Raw genomic sequence first — 24,859 nt, 5'->3', positions numbered from 1 at the left:
AAACTTCAAAATTTCTTCTTTGGATCATAGATCCTTAACATGCAAATCAAAACATCTTGATAAAACCAAGATTTTTCAAAAAGCATCAAAAAAAGAACCCACAAAAACACACCAAACTCCATCTATGGAGTATTTATTTGAAATAAAAACAACTTAAAAATAAAAATTAAAGAAAAGGGTGGTGGAGGAGGTGGTTTTCCGGCCAAAAGGCCAAAAAACCACCCCCTCTAAACTAAGTTTGTTGGGTTTAGCTAGAGAGAAGGGGGAGAGGTTTTTAGAGAGAGAAAGAGTTGGTTTCAAAATGTTTAGTTCACATTTTGTCTAAGTTGTTTTTGTGGTTATTTTATGAAAGAATCTAAATTCTTTCAGATCATGGGCTTATGCTCATAAAACGGCAGCCCACTACCGAAGCCCAACAATTTATTGAAAAATAAGGACGTCGAATATAAAAGGTTTTCACAATCTAGGGTTTCAATTTTTATCGCTAATTGGGATTTCAAGTCTCTTTGTTGCAGCCTCTCAAAGACGCGAAAATGGTATTTCTTACTTGTCTATGATCTTCTATGCTTTATTTATGGTGAATAAATCTGTTTTATATCGCTGAGTATGTTGTGTTCTGTTTTTGATTTGGTTAGCCGTCACACAAGACATTCATAATCAAGAAGAAACTGGCGAAGAAGATGAGGCAGAACAGGCCTATTCCTCATTGGATCCGCATGAGAACCGACAACACCATCAGGTGCATATCTTTTTGTTTCCTATTCTCGGTAATTCAATCTTCTTATGCTGTTGTGTTAATTTGTGGTTCTAATTTTTGTTTCTTTTGTTTTCAGGTACAATGCCAAGCGTAGGCACTGGCGCCGTACCAAGCTAGGGTTTTAAGGTGGAAGAAAGATATGATGTTGAACTTTTTACGGAGTTTGATTCTATTGTTTAGTTATTTTGCCAAGACAAAAAAGACTGATGTTTGGTTAGATGTTTTGATGACTATTGTTTCGTTTTCAGTTTAGATGCAATGTTAAAGTTTTATTTCTTATCTCATTTTACTACACAGCTTCTGTTTTCATTTGTTTGTTATCTGTTCTGTTGATTATTCCAATCTTTCCTTCTAAGTAGAGTTTAAGTTCACATTGATTTTGAAAGATGTTACTGCTTTTTAGATTATATAATCTAAGTTTAAGTTTTATGCTGACTTTTGTAGTAATAGTCATGTTGATTTCTGCTACAATATTTAGCATAGTGTTGCCAAGTTGGTTTATATTTGAAATTGTTACTTGGAAACGTGTTTTGAGGTTAAAATTTGTTATTTAAGCTGCCTTAGGAAACTTGATTGAATGGTTCCAGCAGCATTAAGGACGTCTTACCTGATGGTTGTAACATTTGTTGATAGAAACTTGATTGTATTAATTTCTTGAAGGAATTGTTGCTTGAAGCTTGATTAGTTTGGTTCTTGAAATGGAATGAAGAATTTTTTGTACTCTGTATTTGGCCAACTATGGTGTTTGCAAGGGTTGCTGCTTTAGTGGACTATATATATGGAGCCTTGTTAGATGTTTGAGTCTCCTTAGTTGGATGCTACTTTTCTTTTGTATACTTGAAAGATATACTGATTTACTTAGCACGGTCAACTAGATGCTCTGAGTGTCCTCAGTCAGATGCCAGTTTTCTTTTGGGCACTTCAAAGAAAACTTAGATTCATGTAACACTGGACAATTAGAGGCTCTGTATAAGTACACATTTCTATTCCATGCCTCTGTAAAGGGGAGAGCTTTGATGAGAGTGTATGTGATGTTGATGGATGAGGTCTGTTAACTTGATGGTGCAGATGGCCTGATGTTGTTTCATTTGACTAGCGCTGTTGCAAAGTTTTACTTTAAGCAGCTGATGACAGCATACTAGTATGCTAGAATATATATAGTGCTCTTTTAGAGATCTTGATTTGTAAGTATTCTTTTTCCAAATTATCTTATTGAGGGATGTTGGAATGCTAGGAGTGGACACTTAATTCGCAACACTAGAGTAGGTGTGTTGAATATGTCATAACTCTATGAGTAGGGGAGCCGATCAATCTCTATTAGTTCAACCGACTTCTCAGCATGGAAGGGGAAATCAAAATGGTGGTTGTATGCTTTTTTTTTTAGCTGAGGCTGACCAAAAATTTCTAGGCTACTTTGTTTTATACAGTAGACCCTCTAATAATAAATACTCTATAAATTAATAATTTTAATAATTAATAAAATTTTAGGAAACCAATTTGAATATTACGTCTTATAAAGTATTTAATAAATTAATAATTTTAATAATTAATAAATTTTTAGTCTACCATGTATATTAATTATCAGAGGGTTGACTGTATGTGTAGGTTGTATTTCATTATTTTTATTAATCTGGAGCTGTATTTATTTTTCAAGTTAGTATGAATCTTTTAGTACTGATGGTTGGAGACTCGGCACTGATAGCTATTACTGCTTACTAGTATGCAAACTGATCAGCTAAAGTGAATACCTATCTCTTAATCCCTTATTTGGTTTATGTAGATCAAAGTTTGGAATTATATTTTCTTTGTCTTAAGCATGATCCCTCGTCCATGTTATACTTTATAACTAAGACTATCTTTTGGCCTTTTTAAGGCCATTACAGTAGTTCCTCCATCCCATTTAAGATATCCAATATCTTATTTTATTAATGTCTCATTTAAGCATTCTATATCATATTTTTAGTATCATTTTATAGAAATTTTTCTTTTATCCTCTTTTTTCTTTTTAAAATTAGTGATGGTAACTCTAAATACAAATTATAAAATCACTATTAATAGAGGTAAGATGAGAAAAAAAAAACAATACTAATTATTGTTTTCTTAATGCATGTGCAATAAGTGTAAAAGAGGGTAAAAGAAAAATTAAATATGCATAGGGAGTAATAATATATCCTAATTAAACAACAGGACATAGGCAGTAATAAATTTTTCTAGTTAAATATGCATCTTTGTTTAACCTAAATGCTAGTATATGTATTCTCATGAAAAATAAGGTTACATATAAATTGAAATACTCCCAAATTAAAATATTATTGAAATTAATTTATCACAAATGATTTAGCTGATTTAATATATATCTTAAATTAAAGGTTACGTACAAAATTAAGAAGATTTTGGAGGAGAAAATATAAAACAAATTAAAGCTAATATAAAGTGCATATATATGAATTTCTTTTAGCGTATTATGAATGAAAAATGACATATTAGTAGCTAGCAATGGCAGCGACTTTTATCACTTTAATAATATATTTTAATCTTTCAATTTGTGTTGCTTCTTGTTGAATACTGATATTTTAAGAAGCACTGGATCATACAATATAATAATTATTATATTTCAATTGTTGTTCAATTTAAACTAATCAAATTCTCATAATTATATAAAGTACATTACGTAATTTATAATCTCATTTTTTCAGTTTAAAAATTAAACGACATGGACTTCAACACTTTAGTTCTTCTGTCTATTTTTTTCTGTATTTGTCAACTAAGTCAAATGGTTTAATTAAAATAAATATATTTTAATGTAGTCCTTAAATGGTTTTGACATAAATATAAATACAATTTATTTTTTATGAGATTTAATGATTTAATAAATATAATTTATAAATTTATTACTTTTTTATTTTTAAATTCTTTTAATATTAATTTTTTTAAAAAAAATTAAATACTAAAAAATCATTTTTAAAAAAGAACTAGAAGAATTAAAGCATGAATAAACAAATAAAAAAATAAATTGATTTTATTAAGTAATTAAATTTCATAAGAATATAATTTTTATTTATACTTAAATCAAAAATAAATTTAAGGACTAAACTAAAATGTAGTTTTATGAATTAAGTCTTTTAACTTAAATGACTAAGAAAACAAAAGTGGAGGACCGAATCGTTTGATTTTAAAATAAGGACGAAACTGTAAATTATGATAAATATGAGAGTATGATTTTTCTCTATTTTTTTGTTAAAATTTTAATTTAATTTTTTATCATCTTACCTATATAAAATACTACTGTTATAAACACAATTTGCAAAATAATTTATAAAATAAAAAAAATACATGTAATATGATATTTTAAAAGAGAGAGTATAGGAAAAAGAAAGAGAGGACATTTGTAAGAAAAGTAGAGAAAAAAGTTGAGAAATTTGAAAGAAATTGAAATGAGAAAAATCAGTTAGACGAAGAATGAGATTGTATCCAACCATGGCCACTTACGACAATCTGTCCTGGAAACTCTTACTACCACCATTACCATTACCATGGCCGCAGACTTTGGGTTGCCACACAAACAATAGCAAACAAAAGTTGGTTATAAAATTGAAACAACCTGTAATTTTCAAGAATTGCCTGCTAATATTCTTTCGACAACAATATTACTTATTTCTTTACGGTTTCCTTCTTTGAACTGTTCGTTTGTTGTTGTCTCTTTTAGTAGGCCAATGGAGGACGAGGTGGCCTATTAGAAGAGACTTATTTCCACCTTTTTTCAACCTTCTTCTCCTCTTATATAAATTATAATTGAAGAAGAAGAAGAAGAACAGCTTACAGAAAATAAACATTCAGTCAAAAAATAACCAGAGCCTTTAATCTTGTTTCTGTCTTTAACCATGGCTGACATTTCCTGGGAAGAGATTAAGATTGAGAATGTTGATCTTGTAAGCACTTGTTTATATGTTGTTATGTCATAGTTTAATGATAATGTGGATGCTGACGTTGTGTTTGTTTATTTTGCGCAGGAGAAAATCCCTGTCGAAGATGTTTTTAAACAGCTGAAATGTACAAAAGAGGGGTTAACTACAGAAGAAGGTGAGAAGAGGCTCCAAATCTTTGGACCCAATAAGCTTGAGGAGAAAAAGGAGAATAAACTTCTCAAGTTTTTGGGTTTTATGTGGAATCCATTATCATGGGTTATGGAAGCTGCAGCAATTATGGCCATTGTCTTGGCTAATGGAGGAGGCAAACCCCCAGATTGGCAGGATTTTATTGGAATTATTGTCTTGCTTGTCATCAATTCAACCATCAGTTTCATTGAAGAAAACAATGCAGGCAACGCTGCTGCTGCTCTCATGGCTGGTCTTGCACCCAAAACCAAGGTAACATTCCATTCCTAATCTTATGTTGCCACATCTCATTCCTTATGAAACTCCAAATGTGATGCCTTATATTGCAGGTGTTGAGGGATGGAAAATGGGGTGAGCAAGATGCAGCAATCTTGGTTCCTGGAGATATGATTAGCATCAAGTTGGGAGATATCGTCCCCGCTGATGCTCGTCTTATGGAAGGTGATCCACTGAAAATTGATCAATCTGCCCTTACCGGTGAATCCCTTCCTGTCACAAGGCATCCTGGTAGCGAGGTTTTCTCCGGCTCAACTTGCAAACAAGGTGAGATTGAAGCAATTGTAATTGCCACTGGTGTTCATACCTTCTTTGGAAAGGCAGCCCACCTCGTTGACAGCACCAACAATGTTGGTCACTTTCAGAAGGTATTGCTATCTCCTTGGTATACTTTTCACCCCTCCTATAATTAAAAATATATGTACATTGGGTTTTGACAAGTGAAGTCTCACAGGTGTTGACAGCCATTGGTAACTTCTGTATCTGCTCAATAGGAGTGGGTATGGTGATTGAGATATTGATCATGTACCCAGTTCAAAAAAGAAAGTACAGAGAAGGTATTGACAACCTTTTGGTACTTCTCATTGGTGGTATCCCCATTGCCATGCCTACAGTCTTATCAGTCACAATGGCTATCGGGTCTCATCGCTTATCCCAGCAAGGTGCAATCACCAAGAGAATGACTGCCATTGAAGAAATGGCCGGTATGGATGTCCTTTGCAGTGACAAGACAGGGACTCTTACCCTCAACAAGCTCACTGTCGACCAAAGCCTAATTGAGGTTATTCATCTGAGCTACTATTTCAATAACAAACATTATTATGACCATCTATAGCTTGGTATTTATGTTGAATGTTGTTTTGAAAATGCAGGTATTTCCCAAGGATGCTGACAAGGACACTGTTATATTACTTGCTGCCAGGGCTTCCAGAACTGAGAACCAGGATGCTATCGATGCTTCAATTGTTGGGATGCTGAGTGACCCGAAGGAGGTAACTGGATATGTCAGTCAATTCTCTTTTTATAACTTCATTTTCTTGGTGTGACTAAAATAGGATCCTTTGTATATTTCTAGGCAAGAGCTGGAGTTACTGAGGTTCATTTCTTGCCCTTCAACCCTGTGGGGAAACGCACAGCTATGACTTACATCGACAACAATGGTGACTGGCACAGATGCAGCAAGGGGGCACCTGAGCAGGTAAACGGAACATTTCTGGACTCCTATCCTATGTTTCAGCATTATGATAATAACCAGTATTAAATTAACCATTATGTTGCCAGATAATTGATCTATGTGAGCTCAAGGGCGAAACGAGGAAAAAGGCCCATGAAGTCATTGACAACTTTGCTGAACGCGGCCTTCGTTCGCTAGGTGTTGCTCGTCAGGTAAAAATGCATCAACGATGCTTAGTATAGGCGAAGATTAAGTGAGTACAATAATGTGGTTTTTCTAATCTTTTTATTGTTCATAGACCGTTTCAGCAAAAACCAAGGAAAGTGATGGAGAACCATGGGAGTTTGTGGGTCTCTTGCCTCTTTTCGATCCTCCAAGGCACGATAGTGCAGAGACTATTCGTCGGGCTCTTGATCTTGGTGTCAACGTTAAGATGATCACTGGTGATCAACTTGCTATTGGCAAAGAGACTGGACGAAGACTTGGCATGGGCACTAACATGTATCCATCATCATCTCTTCTTGGAGACAGCAAGGATGAGTCAGTTGCCGGCATTCCAATAGATGAGCTCATCGAGAAGGCTGATGGTTTCGCTGGAGTCTTTCCTGGTAATAAGATTTCCATTTAGCAAACTTATATGAAAACGTGAATAACATGCTAATTTAACTGATGCAACTTTTGGTTTTGCAGAACACAAATACGAGATTGTTAAGAAGCTCCAAGAGAGGAAACACATTTGTGGTATGACAGGAGATGGTGTGAATGATGCCCCTGCATTGAAGAAAGCAGATATTGGTATTGCAGTGGCAGACGCAACGGATGCTGCCAGGGGTGCCTCAGACATTGTTTTGACAGAACCAGGATTGAGTGTGATCATTAGCGCTGTGCTAACAAGCAGAGCCATCTTCCAGAGGATGAAGAACTACACAATCTACGCAGTTTCCATCACAATCCGTATCGTCATGGGATTCATGCTCGTTGCACTTATCTGGAAATTCGACTTCTCACCGTTCATGGTCCTGATCATTGCCATCCTCAATGACGGTACAATCATGACCATCTCTAAGGACAGAGTCAAGCCATCTCCTGTGCCAGACTCATGGAAGCTCAAAGAAATCTTTGCTACTGGCGTAGTCCTCGGAACCTACATGGCAATAATAACTGTCATTTTCTTCTGGCTTGCTCATGACACCGATTTCTTCCCCGTAAGTATAAATTGCTCTTGATGCTAGCAACAAGCAATATCACAAACAATCATTCCAAAATCTCAATCTTTGTAGGAGAAATTCGGCGTGAGAGTAATCCGAGATGAACATTCTGAGCTAACAGCTGCTCTATATCTTCAAGTCAGTATTATAAGTCAAGCACTCATTTTTGTGACTCGATCAAGAAGCTGGTCTTATGTCGAATGCCCCGGTCTCTTGCTGATTGGTGCTTTTATTGCAGCACAATTGGTCAGTGCTTGTCTTAATCATTTCTAGCTACTTGTATTATTGTATATCATCATTTAATTTTTTTCAACAGCTAACTATAAAACCTGTTTGATAAAAGGTGGCTACTATTATCGCCGTATATGCAAACTGGGGATTCGCAAATATGCAAGGCATTGGTTGGGGATGGGCAGGAGTTATCTGGGTTTACAGTCTTATCACTTACATTCCTCTTGATATCCTCAAGTTCATGATCCGATACGCGTTGAGCGGAAAGGCATGGGACAATCTGCTGCAGAACAAGGTTGTTGAACAAAATTTAATGTTATTGATAACATGGCTCTTCAAACTGTTGGTTTTAGCTTATTTAATATTTCTTGTCTAATCCATCCAGACTGCTTTCACTACCAAGAAAGATTACGGAAAGGGCGAAAGGGAGGCTCAATGGGCTATGGCACAGCGTACACTTCACGGTCTCCAGTCAATAGACGGTGTAATTCATGACAAAGCAAGCTACAAGGAATTGAGTGAGCTTGCAGAGCAGGCTAAGAGGCGTGCCGAGGTCGCTAGGTAAAGTTTTCGTATTCTAAAGAAGTTTCATTAATAATTTCATTACAAATAACTACATTTCTATATGAATAGCGTATGCATATATATTTTCAGAGTTTTATGAGCGTTTCAAAATCGAAAACGATAGTATCGAAACGTAAGACTCCATAAGTTTAGGCGAATTATTAAGCATATGTTTGTTATAAAATGTTTGCAGGCTGAGAGAGCTTCACACATTGAAAGGGCATGTGGAATCAGTAGTGAAGCTAAAGGGACTTGACATTGACACTATCCAGCAACACTACACAGTCTAAAGGGTCTAACCATGGTGGAGATGGGGAAACACATTGCCATTGGGGAACACAAAAAGAAGCTATATAAATCTCCATATTTTGTTTTTTCTTCAATGTAATATTTCCTATATTTTTTTTTCTTTTCCTCCCAAATTAGAGGGGAAATAGATCACAAAAATGAAATTTGTTGTAGCTAATAATATAGATGGAGGAGCTAATATATTGACATTATAAATAACTTGGTATCACAGATTTTGCAATCCAAATCAAATATCTCAATTTTTAAGTTTTTCATTGATTTGTGTTTTTTTCCCACTCCCTATATGCTTGTTTGCATCACTATTTTATACAGTATCATCTTTAACGGCTTGAAAGACCACTAGAAAAATAAATGAAATTAATAACACCAATAATAAAAAAAAAACAAAAAATCTAGTAAATAAAGAGTATTTTAAGTTTAAAGATTAGTTTTTTTAATTTTACTCCAATAAACTCTCCAATCTTAACTCTTTAATATACATCTTTTTAATAAATATTAATTAAATCATTTTTTATTTTTTATTTTATTTTTATTTTTATTTTAGATTAGTAAAAAGAATATATATTAAAAAAATATGTATTTATTTTGATTTAAAAATTAAATATAATTGATGAAATATGGAATAAAGATTGAAAATTGTAGAGAGCCAAACTCACTCTTTTCTCTAAATATACGTAATAGCTAGTCCATTGGAATTGTATTGAACAAAGGATCACTTTACCCCCCGAACTTGGCGCAAAGTATCAAAAACGTCCAAATTAGCAAAACAGGATCACTTTTACCCTGAACTTGTTAAATTTAGTACAAAAAGCCCCCTCCCCACTCTCACCTCAGAGAGTGAGATACACTCTCCGGTTTTAATAGTGGTTTTGTTTTATAGGGTGGTTTTTTAGTGGTAAAAAGGTTTAAAATAGTCCTAATATTTATTTCACAATATAAATTAATACCTAATAAATTAAAAAAATACAATTTAATCCTTTTAATTTTAAAACTTTATATAACAAATTGACCCCTAAATTTTATATATATGACCAATTAACTCCCATATTAATTTTTTAACAAAAATATTAAAACTTTAACAAAAAAAAATTTAATTTTTTTTATTTTTTTTTAATCATGAACAGACCCATGGGTCTTGATGAACAGACCCATGGGTCTATTTTTTGTTCATCAAACTGATGAACAAAAATGTTCATCAGTTTGATGAACAAATCTGTTCATCAAAAGATGAACAGAGTCGGTTCATCTTTTGATGAACAGAGTCTGTTCATCAAGCTCAGGCGAGGAGGAGTCCTCGCCTGAGCTTGTTCGTAGACAGAAACGGGTTCGCCTCAGGCGAACCCATCTCTGTCTGGGTTCGCCTTTGGCGAACCCAGATGCGTTTGCATCTGGGTTCGCCAAAGGCGAACTCAGATGGGTTCGCCTGAGGCGAACCCAGATGCAAACGCATCTGGGTTCGCCTCAGGCGAACCCATCTCTGTCTGGGTTCGCCTTTGGCGAACCCAGAAATGCGTCTGGGTTCGCCTCAGGCGAACCCAGACAGAGATGGGTTCGCCTCAGGCGAACCCAGACAGAGATGGGTTCGCCAGAGGCGAACCCAGAACCGGCGAGGGGGAGACATCAGAAAATTAATTTTTTTTTGTTTTGAAAAAGTTCGAAAAAGTCCCTGAATTAATTAAGAGTTTAATTTTGGTTAATTAGGTTTAATTTTGGTTAATTAGAATTTAATTAGAATAAATTATTAATTTATAAAACTCACTCTCCAATTAAGGTGGCACATCAGCGTAAGGGGTTTTTTGAGCCGGTTTTGACAAGTTCGGGGTAAAAGTGATCCGGTTTTGCTAATTTGGACATTTTTGATACTTTGCGCCAAGTTCGGGGGGTAAAGTGATCCTTTGTTCGAATTGTATTTTATTGTTGCACTCTTTAATTTAAAGAGTTTGACTCTTTTAGAGAATCCATTGAAAATGCTCTAATAGAAGGTGAAAACATGTGAAATCATTCAAAATCCAAATCCTTACTTAGACTTTGTCTATTACGTCATTAGTGAACAGAGTCAACAATATTATGACACATTATTAATATAGTTGAGTAATTATATTTTTTCAGACACTTAATGATGTATTATAATATTATTAATTTTTCACAAATGATATGGTGGAAAAAAATATATCAACGAATTCTTAAAAATCATATTATATGAAATTTAATTATTCCATAAAAAAATTAATATTCTTAAAAATTATTATTTTTTCATGTTTTATATGTAGTGTGATGAAGTAGAAATAATTTATTCAGAAAACTATATATTATATTATTATTCATTAAATATATAAACATGTATTCTTACTATATTACTAATCCAACAGACTAATAAATAGGGCGGTGTAAAGAAATTATATATTTTTAAAATAATGTCTGAACATTTCTAAATTTATTATATAAGTATTTGAACGTTTATTTACTTTAAATTAGTATTTCATTTTTTTTAGATATCAAACAAATAATTCTTAGCCATGTTTTTTGTTTATTAGTATGCTAAGATCACATATTTTTTGTTATATTAGTAAAAAAATAATATCAAAGTGTACAGATGATTTAAGCTTATTTTATAGTATAATTTATTTTATAAACTTTGTTCATTTCACCCCAATAAAAGTGAAAACAATTTATTTAAGGCTTAATCACCAAAAAATGCCAAACCTATACGTTTTGTGTCAATTATAGCCAAACCTTTAAAAATCACCAGATTTAGCCAAACCTTATATGTTCTGTTTCTTTTTTAGCCATTTTTGAATCGAACCGGTTTTTTTGACACCGTGTCGTCCACGTCACCGCCAACTAAGCAATTGGCTGGCATGTCAGCTGAAATATTTAAATAAGGTTTGGCTATAACTGACACAAAATGCATAGATTTGGTATTTTTTGATGAATAAAACTAATTTTAAAATTAAATAATTAAATGATTAATTATATTATAATAAAATTCATATATATTTAAAAAATAATATTTTTATTTAACGCTAATTAAAATTAATTTATTTTTACTAAATTTAAAAAATTATAATATTTTTTTTACATATTTGAGTGATATATAATTAATTTAAATTCTAATAAAAACAAAATATGTCATATTCATCTTAAAATTTATTTTTTTAAATTCCAGTCGTCGATTCTTTGACACCGCCGCCATAAGCACTACCTCCAATTTATTTAGCGCTACCCCCAAAATATGATGATAAACAATTTATTTAGCGCTGGACACAAAGTGTTAAGGTCGTGGATTCATTTTCTCCCATAAGCACTATCCCCAATTATATAAAAAAAACATCTATCTCTTAAAAATTATAATAATCACAAAAAGCACCAATGATATAATTGATTATGCGAAATAAAAATGGCAAATTATAACTATACATTTATAATTTATTTTATGATCCAAAAATGACTAAAATCTCTTATTTGATGAAAAGTTGGAATATCATTTAAAAGAAATACTGTTAGATATTAAAATATAAGATTCATAAAATTTGAGATACCAATGTTACAAATTTTTATATTTTAGTTTGTTCAAATTCAATTTTTCTATATTTTAATTTCAACAATTCATTTCACCCTTTCAATTTGGATCAAAAAATCAAACAAAATCAAATTCATGACTTTGAACAAACACATTATTAAAATAAGCGTTTTGGACAAAAATATTTTTAAAATAGGAATTTTGGCTCGTCTTTAACTCTAAATGGTTGAATAATTTGTTGCCACCTCAGCTTCAACTGTTGTTATCATTTCTTGCCACCTCGGTTAAAATGAGCGGAATTTACTAATTTGCGAGTGTTTTGTGTAAAATTATAAATTTATTCTTAACTGATATTTTATGCTAAATTAAGGGGGCGAATGTTGATTTTAATATGTTCAAATTCAAAGAGTCTCCCGTCCCGACTCTCCTGTTTATATCTGTTGCTTCACTTGATTGACAAATAAACCGCCACGTAATTCCCGCCAAAAGTAATTTTGCCGCCTATTTCTAACCAATTCTAAAATCAATATTGTAAACCTTGAACAAAATCCACTCTCTCTTCTAACTTGAAAAAACCCTCTCTATCTCTCTGCTGTTTTGAATTAGGGTTTCCATGGCGCCACAAAAGCTAACTGAATACGAGAAGAAAAGACTCGACAACATTCGTCGGAACGATCAAATGATGGCCGCTCTCAAAATCCATTCCACCGCCTCTCAACTCTCAGCCGCTACCAAACGCCAAAGGTTTATAATTTTTTCTTTTTAGTCAAAACCCACTTAAATTTAGTCTTCCATTGCTGACACGTTTGGCTATTGTGGATGTGTTTATATTTATATGTATGTTCTAAATTTTTAATTGCAGAGTTGGATCTTCCAAATCATATAAAGTAAGCCCAGAAAAGAAAAAACCTAAAAATGATTCTCCAATTGTAATCAGAAGATCATTACGCACACGAGGAATGCCGCCTCCTGATTCAATTGGTTTAGATAACGACTTAGTTGACACGCCATCTACTGAAACTGGAAATTCAAATAGTGAGGAGAAACCCTCTCCGAATGTTATGGGTCCTCTTAATCTGAGTGATGCCTATAGTGGCACGGGATCTTATCGAGCTCTAATTGCCACCATTTCGTCTCTTGAAGATAAAACTTTTGTGGCTAAAAAGGAATGTGATATTTCTTGTGAAAAAAAGCCCCATCTGGGTGGTTCGGTTATGAAGGAATTTGATGAAAATGAGGTTGGGAAGAAGGAAAAAATTGATGGGCCCTCGAGTGGTTTGGTTAAGAGTGAGTATTTGGATTTTGGAATCAAGATAGAGAAGAAGGAAGAAACTAAGGGTTGTGAAGATTTATGGTCGATGAATTTGAAGGAGGAGAATATAGCTAGAATAATGCCAGGGAGGATTATGGTGGTGAAATTTTTGCCTTGCAGTGATGTAAGGATGATCGTTGGGGGGAATAAGTCTGGTAATGTTGCGTTTTGGAATGTGGATAGTAATGGAGAGGATGGGGATGGAATATATCTGTATCGCCAACATACTGGTCCCATTTCAGGGATTTTGTTTCAGCAATCCTGCCTCTCTAAGGTACTTGCAATATTGGATTCCTAGGAATCTCTTTTATCTCTTTCCCTTGAATTTTTTTAATATGTGAAATTTCTAATGTTTAGTTTAGGCTTATAATTTGCCATAAATTGCTTGCTTAATTATTATATGTTTCGAATGTAGCATAAGTTTTTAAAGCTTATAGTATCATAATATTTCATGTTGTCGACTGCATCCATTATTGATTGTTTTATAAATACTACTGCTGTGTTTCTTACACATTTTTTTCTTCACCTTTTGTGCATGTATAACCTTCTATAGATCATTGTATCAAGTCGGTTATTAAAGCTTTCATAAATTCCAACAGAGTTGACATGGATTTTCATGAAATGTCTATCTGACACACCAATTTCTAAATGTACTCTAAATTTCAATGCTTCTGCATATAGGCCTTTTTATCACCGATTAATATTGCCAAATTAGGTAGTGGATTTCTTTTCGAAGTCATGTTGACACAAAGTTGAGTACAATGATGACCATGAGCAAGTGCATGCATGTGCGGTCGTTCAAGTGAAGTTCAAGCATTTTGTGAACTTTGTGTTTATTTAAGATGCCCTTAGGAGCATAGTGAGAAGGTTGAGTAAAGTATGTATTGAGGGTATTTGAGATTTGGGTTAGTCAAGTCAAGGGCTTTTCTATGCCTGTCCTAGATCATAAAAACCCAGTTGCGGCCTAGTCCATTTAACGCAATTTGTTGACTACTTTAATTGCCCAAGCCTTGATCGTGTCACATGCATCATGCATGTATATGGACATGGGAATTTACTTCATTGAAATGTACAACATCATCCAACTTGTGTGTACAGTGTATTGCATGAATTTGGTGAGTACAGTGCAATTGAATTGCACATCAGATAGTTATGTAACATTATCATTAATTGTCTCAGTTTAATTTTTTCATACTTTGTTGAATTCATTGTTCTGTGAGAGATTGATGTATGGGACATATTGGGGTTCAAGACATTTTGAGTGTTGTTTTCCGCATTTAGTTTTAAGTTTTTACCACTTCAGACTTCAATTACTAGTTAATTTTACTTGTTTTTTTTCTTCCAGATTTTACACTTTAATTTTCTATCTCAAAATTTAGTCTTCTGCAAATGCTTGCTAACATATTTAAATGTTTGATCTCTGCATTTCACTTTCTCTGTCAATGATATAGAAATGTACAAAATTTGCATTTTGTATCAACTTATTCATTTATTTATATCTGGTGATTGTTGCTTGTACATGTTTAATTATAATTTTTTTTTGATGAATGTTTCATTATAATTTTAACACATATTTTAAATCAAATGCAGATAATTACCAGCTGTTATGATGGTTTTATAAGGGTAATGAATGTTGAGAAGGAAGTGTTTGATCTTGTGTACTCAAGTGATGATACTATATTTTGTCTCTCCCAACAACCAAATAATATGAATGGCATATATTTTGGTGAGGGTCATGGAGGATTGAGTGTCTGGGATGAGAGGACAGGAGGAATTTGTTCACAGTGGAATCTGCATGAAAAGAGAATCAATTCCATAGATTTCAATTTACAGAACCCCAATGTTATGGCCACTAGTTCCACAGATGGGACCGTTTGCCTTTGGGATATACGAAATGTTAATCCAAATAAACCCGAGAGTTTGAAGATAGTTAGCCATAAAAGGGCTGTGTATTCTGCTTACTTCTCACCTTCTGGAAGCTATCTTGCAACAACTAGGTATATCCTGCTAATAGATATCTAACTATTTTGTTTTTAAGCATTCGCGTCAATTCAAAAAAATGTTTTGTGTTTTTCTACATGCCGTTGTAGTTTATAGGAGGAAAGAAAAGATGCATCTGTCGCATCACGAGCTTTTTGAAATGTATTAGCAATAGATATTTGCACACTGGTTTTGCTCAATCTATGTTAGCTTATGTGCTGAGAATTGGACCTTTAAATTCATTAAGCGTGTAATTATGTGCACAGAAAGCTAGATTTCCTGTTCCAGTAGTGTTAAGATCCTATTTCCGGACAGCAAGTAGCTTATGTTATGTTCTTATAAGTTCTGAGTCAAAATATTTTCACATGCTTAGTTTCAGACAATGAGAACATTTGTGGTTTAGTCTGATAAATTAAAATTCTTATAAAATTATTTTTGTTTTTTGTTTTTGTGGCAGTGCTGATGATACAGTTGGAATACAAAGCACTGCTAATTTCGAAGACAGTTCTAGAATATACCATAACAATCACACAGGCAGATGGCTTTCTTCTTTCAGGTTTGCTGATGTGGATGCTAAGTAATTTTTTTATGTGTATATGAATTCGAGTCCTTGTACACTATCAGTATTGCAGCGTTTGACTTGGTTATACAAGTATATGATGTGTAGATTTTTTTACTAGGAATGCTCCTGAAAGTAGTTGCTTATGGAGTACTGTATTGCGACTGCACCATATAATCCATCCACTTTATGTGCTTGGGAACCACCATAGTGTTATATCTGTCACTTAACTATGCTCTGTAGGCTCAAGTTTCCTTCTACTATCTACCACCTATATTGCATGAAAACTTATCGAGTCCTACATTTTATTGTTTTTATTTCAACGTTTTCCATTTGAGCCTTGTCATTTCTCCATGCAACATAGTCGAGCACTATTTGTCAATGTCTGGTCTCTTTTTGAAGTAAGAAAATCACATTTACGTAGTTCTAGTTCCTACTATGTTCTGTGTAATGATTAGTAAATGCAAAGCCATGTGTCAGTCTCTGAAGTTCTAATATCATACTATCAAATTGTGATACTTGATATTAAAGTAGTTTTGAGTATTTGCTCTTAACAGCTTTCTCCCTGTTTTTTTGTTTTTTGATGGGGATAGAGCAATATGGGGTTGGGATGACTCGCACATCTTCATCGGCAATATGGGAAGAGGAGTGGACGTGATCTCTCGCACACAAAAACGATTAGTTTCAACACTAGAAAGTCCCTACATGACTGCTATTCCTTGCAGATTTGATGCACATCCTTTCCATGTTGGAACCCTTGCTGGAGCAACTAGTGGCGGCCAGGTTTACATTTGGACATCAAGCTAGGATTTATTAGTTAGCATGTTTTGATGTTCGCTTTCAGTATACAGGAAATTCTTGCTAGACTGAGTTTTTTTTATCGACCACTCTCACATTAGTGAACTCCACGATTAAAGGACAGTGAAGTTTTTGTGAGAAACATTCACGAAGGACTCGGTGGACGAAAGTACTTCCCATCAGTTAACATGTTTTAGCCTGTAGCTGTTTTCGTCATGAGCTATGTAATTGTTTTTTGGAACATAATATTACCAACTGATGTAAAATGACCATGGCAGTGTCAGAATTGTGAATTATGTATTTAAGCTATTTCTTTTTTGTCCAATTAAAAATATAACGGTAAATATAAAAGCAGGTTCATAAAAAATGTAACAATAAAACTCATTTTTTTTTAACAAAGATGAATTCTTATTAATGAAAATATATCGACTACACAAGTCCCGAATCTAGCCACACCAATTGTGCTGCTAGAGTATTACAACAAAATTTGTTATCTCTGAGGGTTTTCTTGGCTAACGAATGAGCCACCCAGTTGTGTGATCTTCTAACAAAATGAAAAGAAAACTAGCTTCACTATCTAAGTCCATACGCGAATTTCCATTCATGAAGTTGATGGTCCCCTGCGCATCGCCTTCGAAGATAGCTTGCGATACCCATAATCTAATTGCCAGAAGAATGTCTTCACGGATTGCCAAGGCTACAACCCCTGTTGGCGAAGATATGTTGGAGAAACGACGAGCATAGGAACCTACAATTTTACCACAGTTGTTACACCCCATGCAGGCACCCCCTGGAGCAGATTGACTTTGAAGGCTCCATCAAAATTGAATTTTATTGTCCCTGCAGGCGGATTACTCCAACTTCGATTGTTATGATTGTAGTTAGTATAGGGAATTAATAAACTTTTGATGTTTGAACTTTTTAAAAAATAACAATATGGTATATCAACAAAAATTTATATCAATATGATGTCTGAACTTGTTAAATAATTACAAATTAGTTGTTCCAGCCGGTTTCGTTTTGGTAGCAGGTAAAAATACCAATTAGTCACCTGTATATTTCAGCCATGTCATATGCCATGTCACTTTTTTCTGGCATAAACCGGCTAGAACAACTAACTTGAAATTATTTAACAAGTTCACGTACCGATTTGATATAGATTTTTATTGAGACACCATATTGTAATTTTTTAAAAAGTTCACGTACCAAAAGTTTATTAATCCCTTAGTATAGCTGGGTTTGGCAAGAAAAGTTAAGGTCTTTTGTTGCTGAAAATTTTGGCTGGAAATGAAAAGAAGTAACAGTAATATAGCAATTATTACTTTTCTTATTTTATACAAAGCTAAAGAAATATCAATTAATCCCCAAAATTGAAACCTAACCGGGTAAATCGAAGGTTAATTTTCCCGCCAAAACTAAAAACAGTAAAACCCTCAAAACCTTTCACTTCACCTGCAGATTTTCATTTCTGGTATTGCAAATGGCACCAGCAAAAAAGATGACAGATTACGAGAGAAAGAGGCTTGACAACATTCGCCGGAACGGAGAAATGATGGCAGCCCTCAGCATCCAAGCCAAGCTCTCTCATCTCTCCGCCGCCATCAAACCCAAACGGAGGTAATAATCATGAATTTATATTAATCCTAACTCTATCTTAATATGCACTCTGTTCTTTATTTGCAGGGTTGGACATAATAAGAAATCCAAAACGGATTCTTCATTAATTGTTAGAAAGTCATTGCGTGTTAGTTCCAATCAAATTGCAAAAACAAGAAGCACCAATAAACAAGAACCCTCCTTTTACAGGGGAAGTGGGTCTGATCAATCTCTGAGACACACTCTTTTATCTCTCGATAAAGAATCCCAAGTGGGTGTTTTAGTAAATGAGGGCCTTGATGTGAAAATGGAGCAAAGTGATGGAATTTTGAGTGTTATAGAGAAGAAGGAAGTTGAGAGCTGTGTGGATTTATTTTCGTCGATGAATTTGAGGAAGGAGAATGCGGTTAAATTTTATTTGCCGAGTATCAGCGTAGTGAAGTTCTTGCCTTGTAATGATGTAAGAATGATTGTTACAGGGAATAAAGGTGGCAATGTTGTGTTCTGGAATGTAGATGGCAAGGTTGAGGAAGGAAATGGGCTGTATTTGTATCGACATCATTCTGGTCCTGTTTCAGGGATTTCAGTTCATCAATCTTGTCTCTCCAAGGTACTTTTTATAACTAGAGGCTCATCTTTATAGGTAAATTGTTTATGACAGGTATCTAGCTTGAATATCAGTAGTCAATATCCTATTGTCTACCTATGTTGCATGAAAATTTCACTATTATTATGTTTCGGGACTTTGTTTTTGTAATATTTTTGAAACTTTTGAATTTTATACTTATAACGTATTCTTGTAAAAAAATATTGTTTCGCCTTTCCAAGCTATATAAATGTCTACAATATGCATTCTGTGTTGTATTATGTGCTGTGTTAAGTAACATTACTTGAGTGAAAATATGCCCTGTGAAAATGCGGGAATGAGAATGTAAATAGAAAATACCGAAATAGGAAACATTAAATCGAATTAAAAGAATCAACACTCTTTCGCATGATTAGGTTATAAAAACTATAGCTCCGGAGTTTCAAAAGTATCTTTAGAAATGAAAATGAAATACCGATACACAAGACTCGAGAAGCTTCCGTAAATCATAGCTATCTAACATATCAAATATCTGCTCATCTATTTGTCCTAGCCGAGTTTTAGTTTCAGCTAATTTTAGTTTAAATCAAGTGCAGATCTATTCCAGCTGTGACTATGGCTTTGTTCGGTTAATGGATGCTGAGAAGGAAGTGTGTGATCTAGTGTACACCAACGCTGAGGGTGTATTCTCCGTCTCCCAACAACCAGATAACATGAATGTCTTATATTTTGGCGGCGGCCATGGAAAATTAAGTATCTGGGATGAGAGGACAAGAAAGCTTTCTTCCCAGTGGAATCTGCATGAAAATAGGATCAACACCATAGATTTCAATTCACAAAATCCTAATATTATGGCCACTAGCTCCACAGATGGGACAGCTTGCCTGTGGGATTTAAGAAACATTAGACCAGATAATCCCCAAAGTTTAAAGACAATAAGCCATCAGAGAGTTGTACATTCTGCTTACTTCTCACCTTCTGGAAGTTACCTTGCAACAACAAGGTACACACACTTCATGGTGATTAGAGATTGTTTATGTGCTTTTGTAGTTTTACTTCCAAGTGGTAGTCTTTGAGTATGCTAAATTTTCTGCTGGAGACTATAAATTCTCTTATGAAATTCTAGTTTATGTGGGTTTAATCTTATGTTGATGGCTCTTTAAATCTCTTTCTTTTCTCTGGTAGTGCTGATGATACAGTTGCGATACTAAACAGTGCCAATTTGGATGAAACTTCCAGGATTTACCATATGAATAAGATGGGTGTCAGGTATGCTTTTTGCTGATCACTTATGTTTACTCTTGCCAACTGCAATGGTTAGTAGTAAGTTGCTATGTTGCTCAAAAACTTGTGGAGTCGTGCGTTTTGACGTTTTATGTCCCTTTCTGAAAATATATCTAAACAACTTTATATTAATATCTTATTTCTATAGAAAAAATTATTTTACCATTTTCCATTTCAGCATATTGACGTGCAACATTGGTAATCTCAAACCATAGATTTCATGTGTAATGTGTTGATTTTAGCTATTTCTGTGTTAATTGGAGCAGAGGAATATGGGGTTGGGACGATTCGAGCATCTTCATTGGCAACGTTGAAGTAGGGGTTGATGTCATTTCTTGCTCACAAAGGACAGTAATTTCGACTTTAAAAAGTCGGTACATGACTGTCACTCCCTGCACATTTGATGCCCATCCTTACTATGTCGGGATGCTTGCCGGAGCAACTAGATGGGGCCATCTTTACATTTGGGCACCAAACTAGGAATTTTGAGATCTTCTATTTTGTCAACAACCAACCTTCCTGTAATATATGATTAGGGGTGTTCAAAAATTAACCAAGCCAGATGAAACTGAAAAATGGCTCAATTTTGTTTTTAAGGTAGCTGTGGCTGAGTTACCATTTTCTCGCTTTCATATGATCGTTTGCTTTTACAATGTTAAACACAGAAATGCCTACAAGCTAACATTCAGCTAAACTATGTTTTGATAGTCAAAATTGTCGATTATCAATTCTTAATTTTCCAAGAGGTCAGCTCATCAGGTATAAGTTGTTCATTAGAGGAAATCACAGCCCGTGCCATCAAATTTCCTAGGAAAGCATGGTATAATAATCCTCTCGAACCCAGTCCCCCAATTAACCAGAATTTACAAGTACTACTTTCACCAACAAAATCATTAACACAGCCTAAAAGTGGAAGTGAACCATTAGGAGTTAGTGGCGGCATTGCCCTCAAACCTGCTTTTGCTCCAGCAAAACTCCAATCCTGTATTCTGGGGTAAAATGCAGATGCCTTCGGCAGAAGCTCTTGCAGGGCTTTCTCAGCTTCGTCTGCTGAGACAATCGGAGACGAGTTTCTTGATTTCCATTCCCAAGTCGAGCCCATATATAAACTGCGACTCCCTTGCACGGCAAGCCATGCATCCGACAAAATTGAAGGCGCACAATTGGGATACTCTTCCCTGAAATATTTATCCATAAGCTGAGTTCCATAAGATGAGTTGATGAAAAATTGGTATTTCTATCCATCATTCGACTCCAAAGTGTAAAACACTAATCCTAAAGTATAAAACATTCAAGAACACGCTTTCCTCATGACCAAAATTTATCCATTTTTGAGATTCTTATTAGTCCTGAAAAGTGAAAACATAAAGAAATTGGTTTTAAATATTCAACTTTTAAGCATTTCAAAACCTTGTTTCGTATGTTAACTTCTTTGAATTAGGTTTATTCCTAAAAAACTCCAGAAGAAGGAACCTCATACTCCTCTGGTGTTAGAGATCAACTATCTCATTAAAAAAATTATATATTGAATTAAAGGTTCCTGTTACATTACTGTTCTCGGCCTATAATGTAGATTTTACCTTATATTATCAGGCAGCTGCATATGGGCAATTATACCTCGACATGTTCTCAAGGGAAGCCTCCCGGCAAGCTCTGGTAGCATGTTTGCTTTGGCACCTAAAGATATTATCACTGCATCATAGTCCCCTACGTGAAATGAAAAGACAAATTAATTAAAAAAATTACAAAAAGTGACATGAACTTATGCGAGTATCTAGCAAATCATCTTATGTTCTGGAAACACCAGAAATATCCAGTAAGTGAAAAACAAGTTGACATAGTGAAGAACGGTCATGTTCACCTGTTAACTTAGTAAGAATTAATTGATGCAGTTCTGGCAATTCAGATAAATTGCTAAATTACCGATCATAATTTTTATTCCCTTCAGATTTTAGTGCAAGAAACTAAAATTACACATTCGAAGACTTAGCAATGTTTCTTTTCCATATTTCGGTTTGGCCTACCATAAAGTTCAAGCAAACGTGCCACATTAAACAGCCTAATAATCAAATGTTGCAAGTTTAATATTTAAATTTCCTTGGCAAGTCTTACCTTCTAATTCAACAAGTCTTTGAATAGATTGCTTATGCAAGAATATCTCTTTCTTTCCATGGCAGGAAGCAGATAAATCTCTCACTAGTTTTTCACATGCCAAGAACAGTGCCTGGTAAGATAAATAAAGACTAAACAAAACTATATAGAAAACAAAAAACAAACTATTCAAAAAAAACACAAAGCCGAGTAGTTAATTCTTCAGACCCGAAGATAGCGCAGAGGATGGACATTTACAGCTTGAGGCATGTAGAAGGCTGATTTGAAAGGTAGACATATATTAGGCACAAGATTTTGTGCACTATCCGCATCAACGGTCTCTATTCTGCAACTAGCATCGCAATTCTGAGCATTCTAGTTGGAAGAAGAATGGTGACGTCGGATATTTCTCTAAATCAATGTATAATATATCAGATTCATTTGAGGAGGATAGAAAGATTACATCATATAGCACATTTAGATTCTTCATGCTTGTTGCTGGTCTCAAAATGCCCCTGTTGCCAACAGAAATCAAATTAAACCAACCAAACCAACACACAAACCTACAAATTAATAAAGGTAAAAGCATAAACCTTCTCCTAACAATGAAATTGTTAAACCCGTGACACGAATCACCAAATTCAGAAATTGAATCTATGGGGAGAGCTGCCTTTTCAGCAATACTTAGAAGCTTCAAACATTCATTCCAACACTCAGCACCCCTCCAAAGAAGCTTAGCTGCATGCCACCCACAAAATTCCAGTCCAAATAAGCTCATTAACATAGTACATATTTGGAAAGTATACAAATGCAATAGTTCAATTTTTTTTGCTAATCGGGGAAGGGAGCGCTTGTGGGAGAATTTGAACCCACGACTTTGACAGTTGCTGTCCAGCGCCATTTGGCATGTCACATTTTCATTTATGAAGAACTCATAAGTGCTACAACTCAATGTTAGAAGAACCCTAGTCTAGATTAAAGGGAAAAGAAAAATAAGGAGAAAGATTGAACCTTTAGGAGAATAAGGGTGAAGAAGACCACCGGAAACACCAGAGGCACCTCCTCCGATACCCACTTCGTCAAATATATCAATCCTCAAGTTTACATCTTTATCATTGTTCTGCAATTGGTGTAAATGTGAAATTCCCCAAACTAAACAAACAAAAGAAAAAGAGAGAGTAAGAGAGACCTTTAACAAATGCCACGCCACGGAGAGACCAGCAAAACCAGCGCCAAGAACAGCGTATCTCCTGGCTGGACGCAGTGAGACAGAGATTGAAGAAGAAGTAGAAGAGTGTATAGAAGCTGAAGCTAACATCTTGCCCAAACCTGCAAGTTGGTAAGTAGGAGAAGATTCAAATTTCGCTAGCCACTTTATATCAAATATAAAAGGGATTGTTTCGTAACTACCTCAAGATTTTTTTTTATACATAAAAATGCCGGAAAAATTACTTTTTCTTGAGATACAGAATAAGATATATTTGTAAAATTTTTTTTTTTGATAATTGAGAAGGGGGGAGCGCTTGTGGGAGGAATTGAACCCACGACCTAGCAATTTGCTGCCTAGCGCTTATACCATTTGAGATACAGCTCATTTGAGATATATTTGTAAAATTACTAAATTAAAAATATATATTCTTTTTAAAATAAATAAAAATTAAATCAGTTTACTTTTAGTTTATTTTTTTGGTATTAAGTATTAACATATGCCATGTGTAAGATTTTTATTGGGTGAAAAAACAAAGTAAAAATAAAGTAACTCTAGCAAAAGCCAAAATATTTACCTAATAAATAATTTAAAAAAAAACACTTATACATAACAGTCAACAAAGTTAACAATCCACTAGTCAACAATAAAACATACAACATGTTGACCGCTTGCTGATTGTTGTTGACCATCGCTTGTTGGACGTTTTTTGATCAAACTCTATTGACTGGTCATCGGACTCCAGCAATATTTTTTTTATATTTTTTTAGTATGTTTTTAAATACAATATAAAAAATAAAAAATATTTAAATAGTCTAGTATGAAGTATAATTTTTTTTACTTTGCAATATTTTTCTTGAGAATAAATTTTAAAAGACGGTGACTGATGTACTTTTCTCAAGATAAAACGTTAAAATCCCAAGAGCATCTAAATTTTATTTTTTATGCAACAGTCGTAGAGTATTCATTAATAATTTAATAATAATTAATATCTAAATTTTTTTTTTGATAATTGGGGAGGGGGGAGCGCTTGTGGGAGGAATCGAACCCACGACCTAGCAGTTTGCTGCCTAGCGTTTATACCATTTGAGTTATAGCTCATTGGTTAATATCTAAATTTTATTAATAATTAATAAGTTAATACACTACTGCTACCGAAAAAAACTAATATGAGGTAAATTACTCTGTTCAGGTCAGTGAAGACACAGTGAGAGATAACTGGAAAGAAATTGTACCTTGGAAAGTTAATTAATGAGTGGCGACGGAGAGAAGAGAGCAATACTGCAAAATCA

The 24,859-nt window shown here is 34.2% G+C and overlaps 5 protein-coding genes across 7 annotated transcripts; 4 read left to right on the top strand and 1 right to left on the bottom strand.

Annotated features, from left to right (window-relative positions):
• The first annotated feature begins 425 nt into the window (after positions 1 to 425).
• LOC126666108 (60S ribosomal protein L39) lies at positions 426 to 1,036 on the top strand. The gene is made up of 3 exons (XM_050359065.2): positions 426 to 536; positions 636 to 739; positions 834 to 1,036. Exons 1-3 carry the CDS (start codon positions 534 to 536, stop codon positions 880 to 882), a joined length of 156 nt encoding a protein of 51 aa, XP_050215022.1. The 5' UTR covers positions 426 to 533; the 3' UTR covers positions 883 to 1,036.
• Positions 1,037 to 4,358: 3,322 nt separating this feature from the next.
• On the top strand, positions 4,359 to 8,888 carry LOC126663278 (ATPase 8, plasma membrane-type). Its single transcript, XM_050356412.2, has 13 exons — positions 4,359 to 4,686; positions 4,768 to 5,124; positions 5,202 to 5,516; positions 5,603 to 5,929; positions 6,021 to 6,140; positions 6,224 to 6,346; positions 6,430 to 6,534; positions 6,621 to 6,930; positions 7,013 to 7,527; positions 7,603 to 7,776; positions 7,874 to 8,056; positions 8,147 to 8,322; positions 8,519 to 8,888. Exons 1-13 carry the CDS (start codon positions 4,639 to 4,641, stop codon positions 8,613 to 8,615), a joined length of 2,850 nt encoding a protein of 949 aa, XP_050212369.1. The 5' UTR covers positions 4,359 to 4,638; the 3' UTR covers positions 8,616 to 8,888.
• A 3,732-nt stretch (positions 8,889 to 12,620) lies between these two features.
• Positions 12,621 to 17,112, top strand: LOC126666201 (uncharacterized). The gene is made up of 5 exons (XM_050359201.2): positions 12,621 to 12,898; positions 13,017 to 13,740; positions 15,057 to 15,463; positions 15,904 to 16,002; positions 16,599 to 17,112. The coding sequence occupies exons 1-5, from the start codon at positions 12,768 to 12,770 to the stop codon at positions 16,810 to 16,812; spliced, it is 1,575 nt and encodes a 524-aa protein (XP_050215158.1). The 5' UTR covers positions 12,621 to 12,767; the 3' UTR covers positions 16,813 to 17,112.
• A 961-nt stretch (positions 17,113 to 18,073) lies between these two features.
• Positions 18,074 to 20,869, top strand: LOC126665551 (uncharacterized). The gene is made up of 5 exons (XM_050358375.2): positions 18,074 to 18,420; positions 18,487 to 19,009; positions 19,582 to 19,988; positions 20,171 to 20,254; positions 20,536 to 20,869. Exons 1-5 carry the CDS (start codon positions 18,284 to 18,286, stop codon positions 20,747 to 20,749), a joined length of 1,365 nt encoding a protein of 454 aa, XP_050214332.1. The 5' UTR covers positions 18,074 to 18,283; the 3' UTR covers positions 20,750 to 20,869.
• LOC126665552 (uncharacterized) lies at positions 20,854 to 23,712 on the bottom strand. Of its 3 annotated transcripts, none has more exons than XM_050358376.2 (8): positions 23,550 to 23,712; positions 23,372 to 23,480; positions 22,954 to 23,098; positions 22,824 to 22,875; positions 22,589 to 22,735; positions 22,382 to 22,493; positions 21,850 to 21,976; positions 20,854 to 21,447 (listed from the first exon to the last, which is right to left on the bottom strand). In XM_050358376.2, the coding sequence occupies exons 1-8, from the start codon at positions 23,676 to 23,678 to the stop codon at positions 20,994 to 20,996; spliced, it is 1,275 nt and encodes a 424-aa protein (XP_050214333.1). In that variant the 5' UTR covers positions 23,679 to 23,712; the 3' UTR covers positions 20,854 to 20,993. The 3 variants fall into 3 exon arrangements, with proteins under 3 accessions (XP_050214333.1, XP_055960311.1, XP_050214334.1); XM_056104336.1 differs by having other exon boundaries at positions 20,984 to 21,447; positions 21,887 to 21,976; XM_050358377.2 differs by lacking the exon at positions 20,854 to 21,447 and adding an exon at positions 21,459 to 21,618.
• Positions 23,713 to 24,859: the final 1,147 nt, after the last annotated feature.

Source organism: Mercurialis annua, linkage group LG1-X (genome assembly GCF_937616625.2).
Source record: "Mercurialis annua linkage group LG1-X, ddMerAnnu1.2, whole genome shotgun sequence".
NCBI classification, from domain to species: Eukaryota; Viridiplantae; Streptophyta; class Magnoliopsida; order Malpighiales; family Euphorbiaceae; genus Mercurialis; species Mercurialis annua.
Note: the sequence above shows the minus strand (reverse complement) of the source record. Positions and strands in the feature narration are given on the sequence as shown.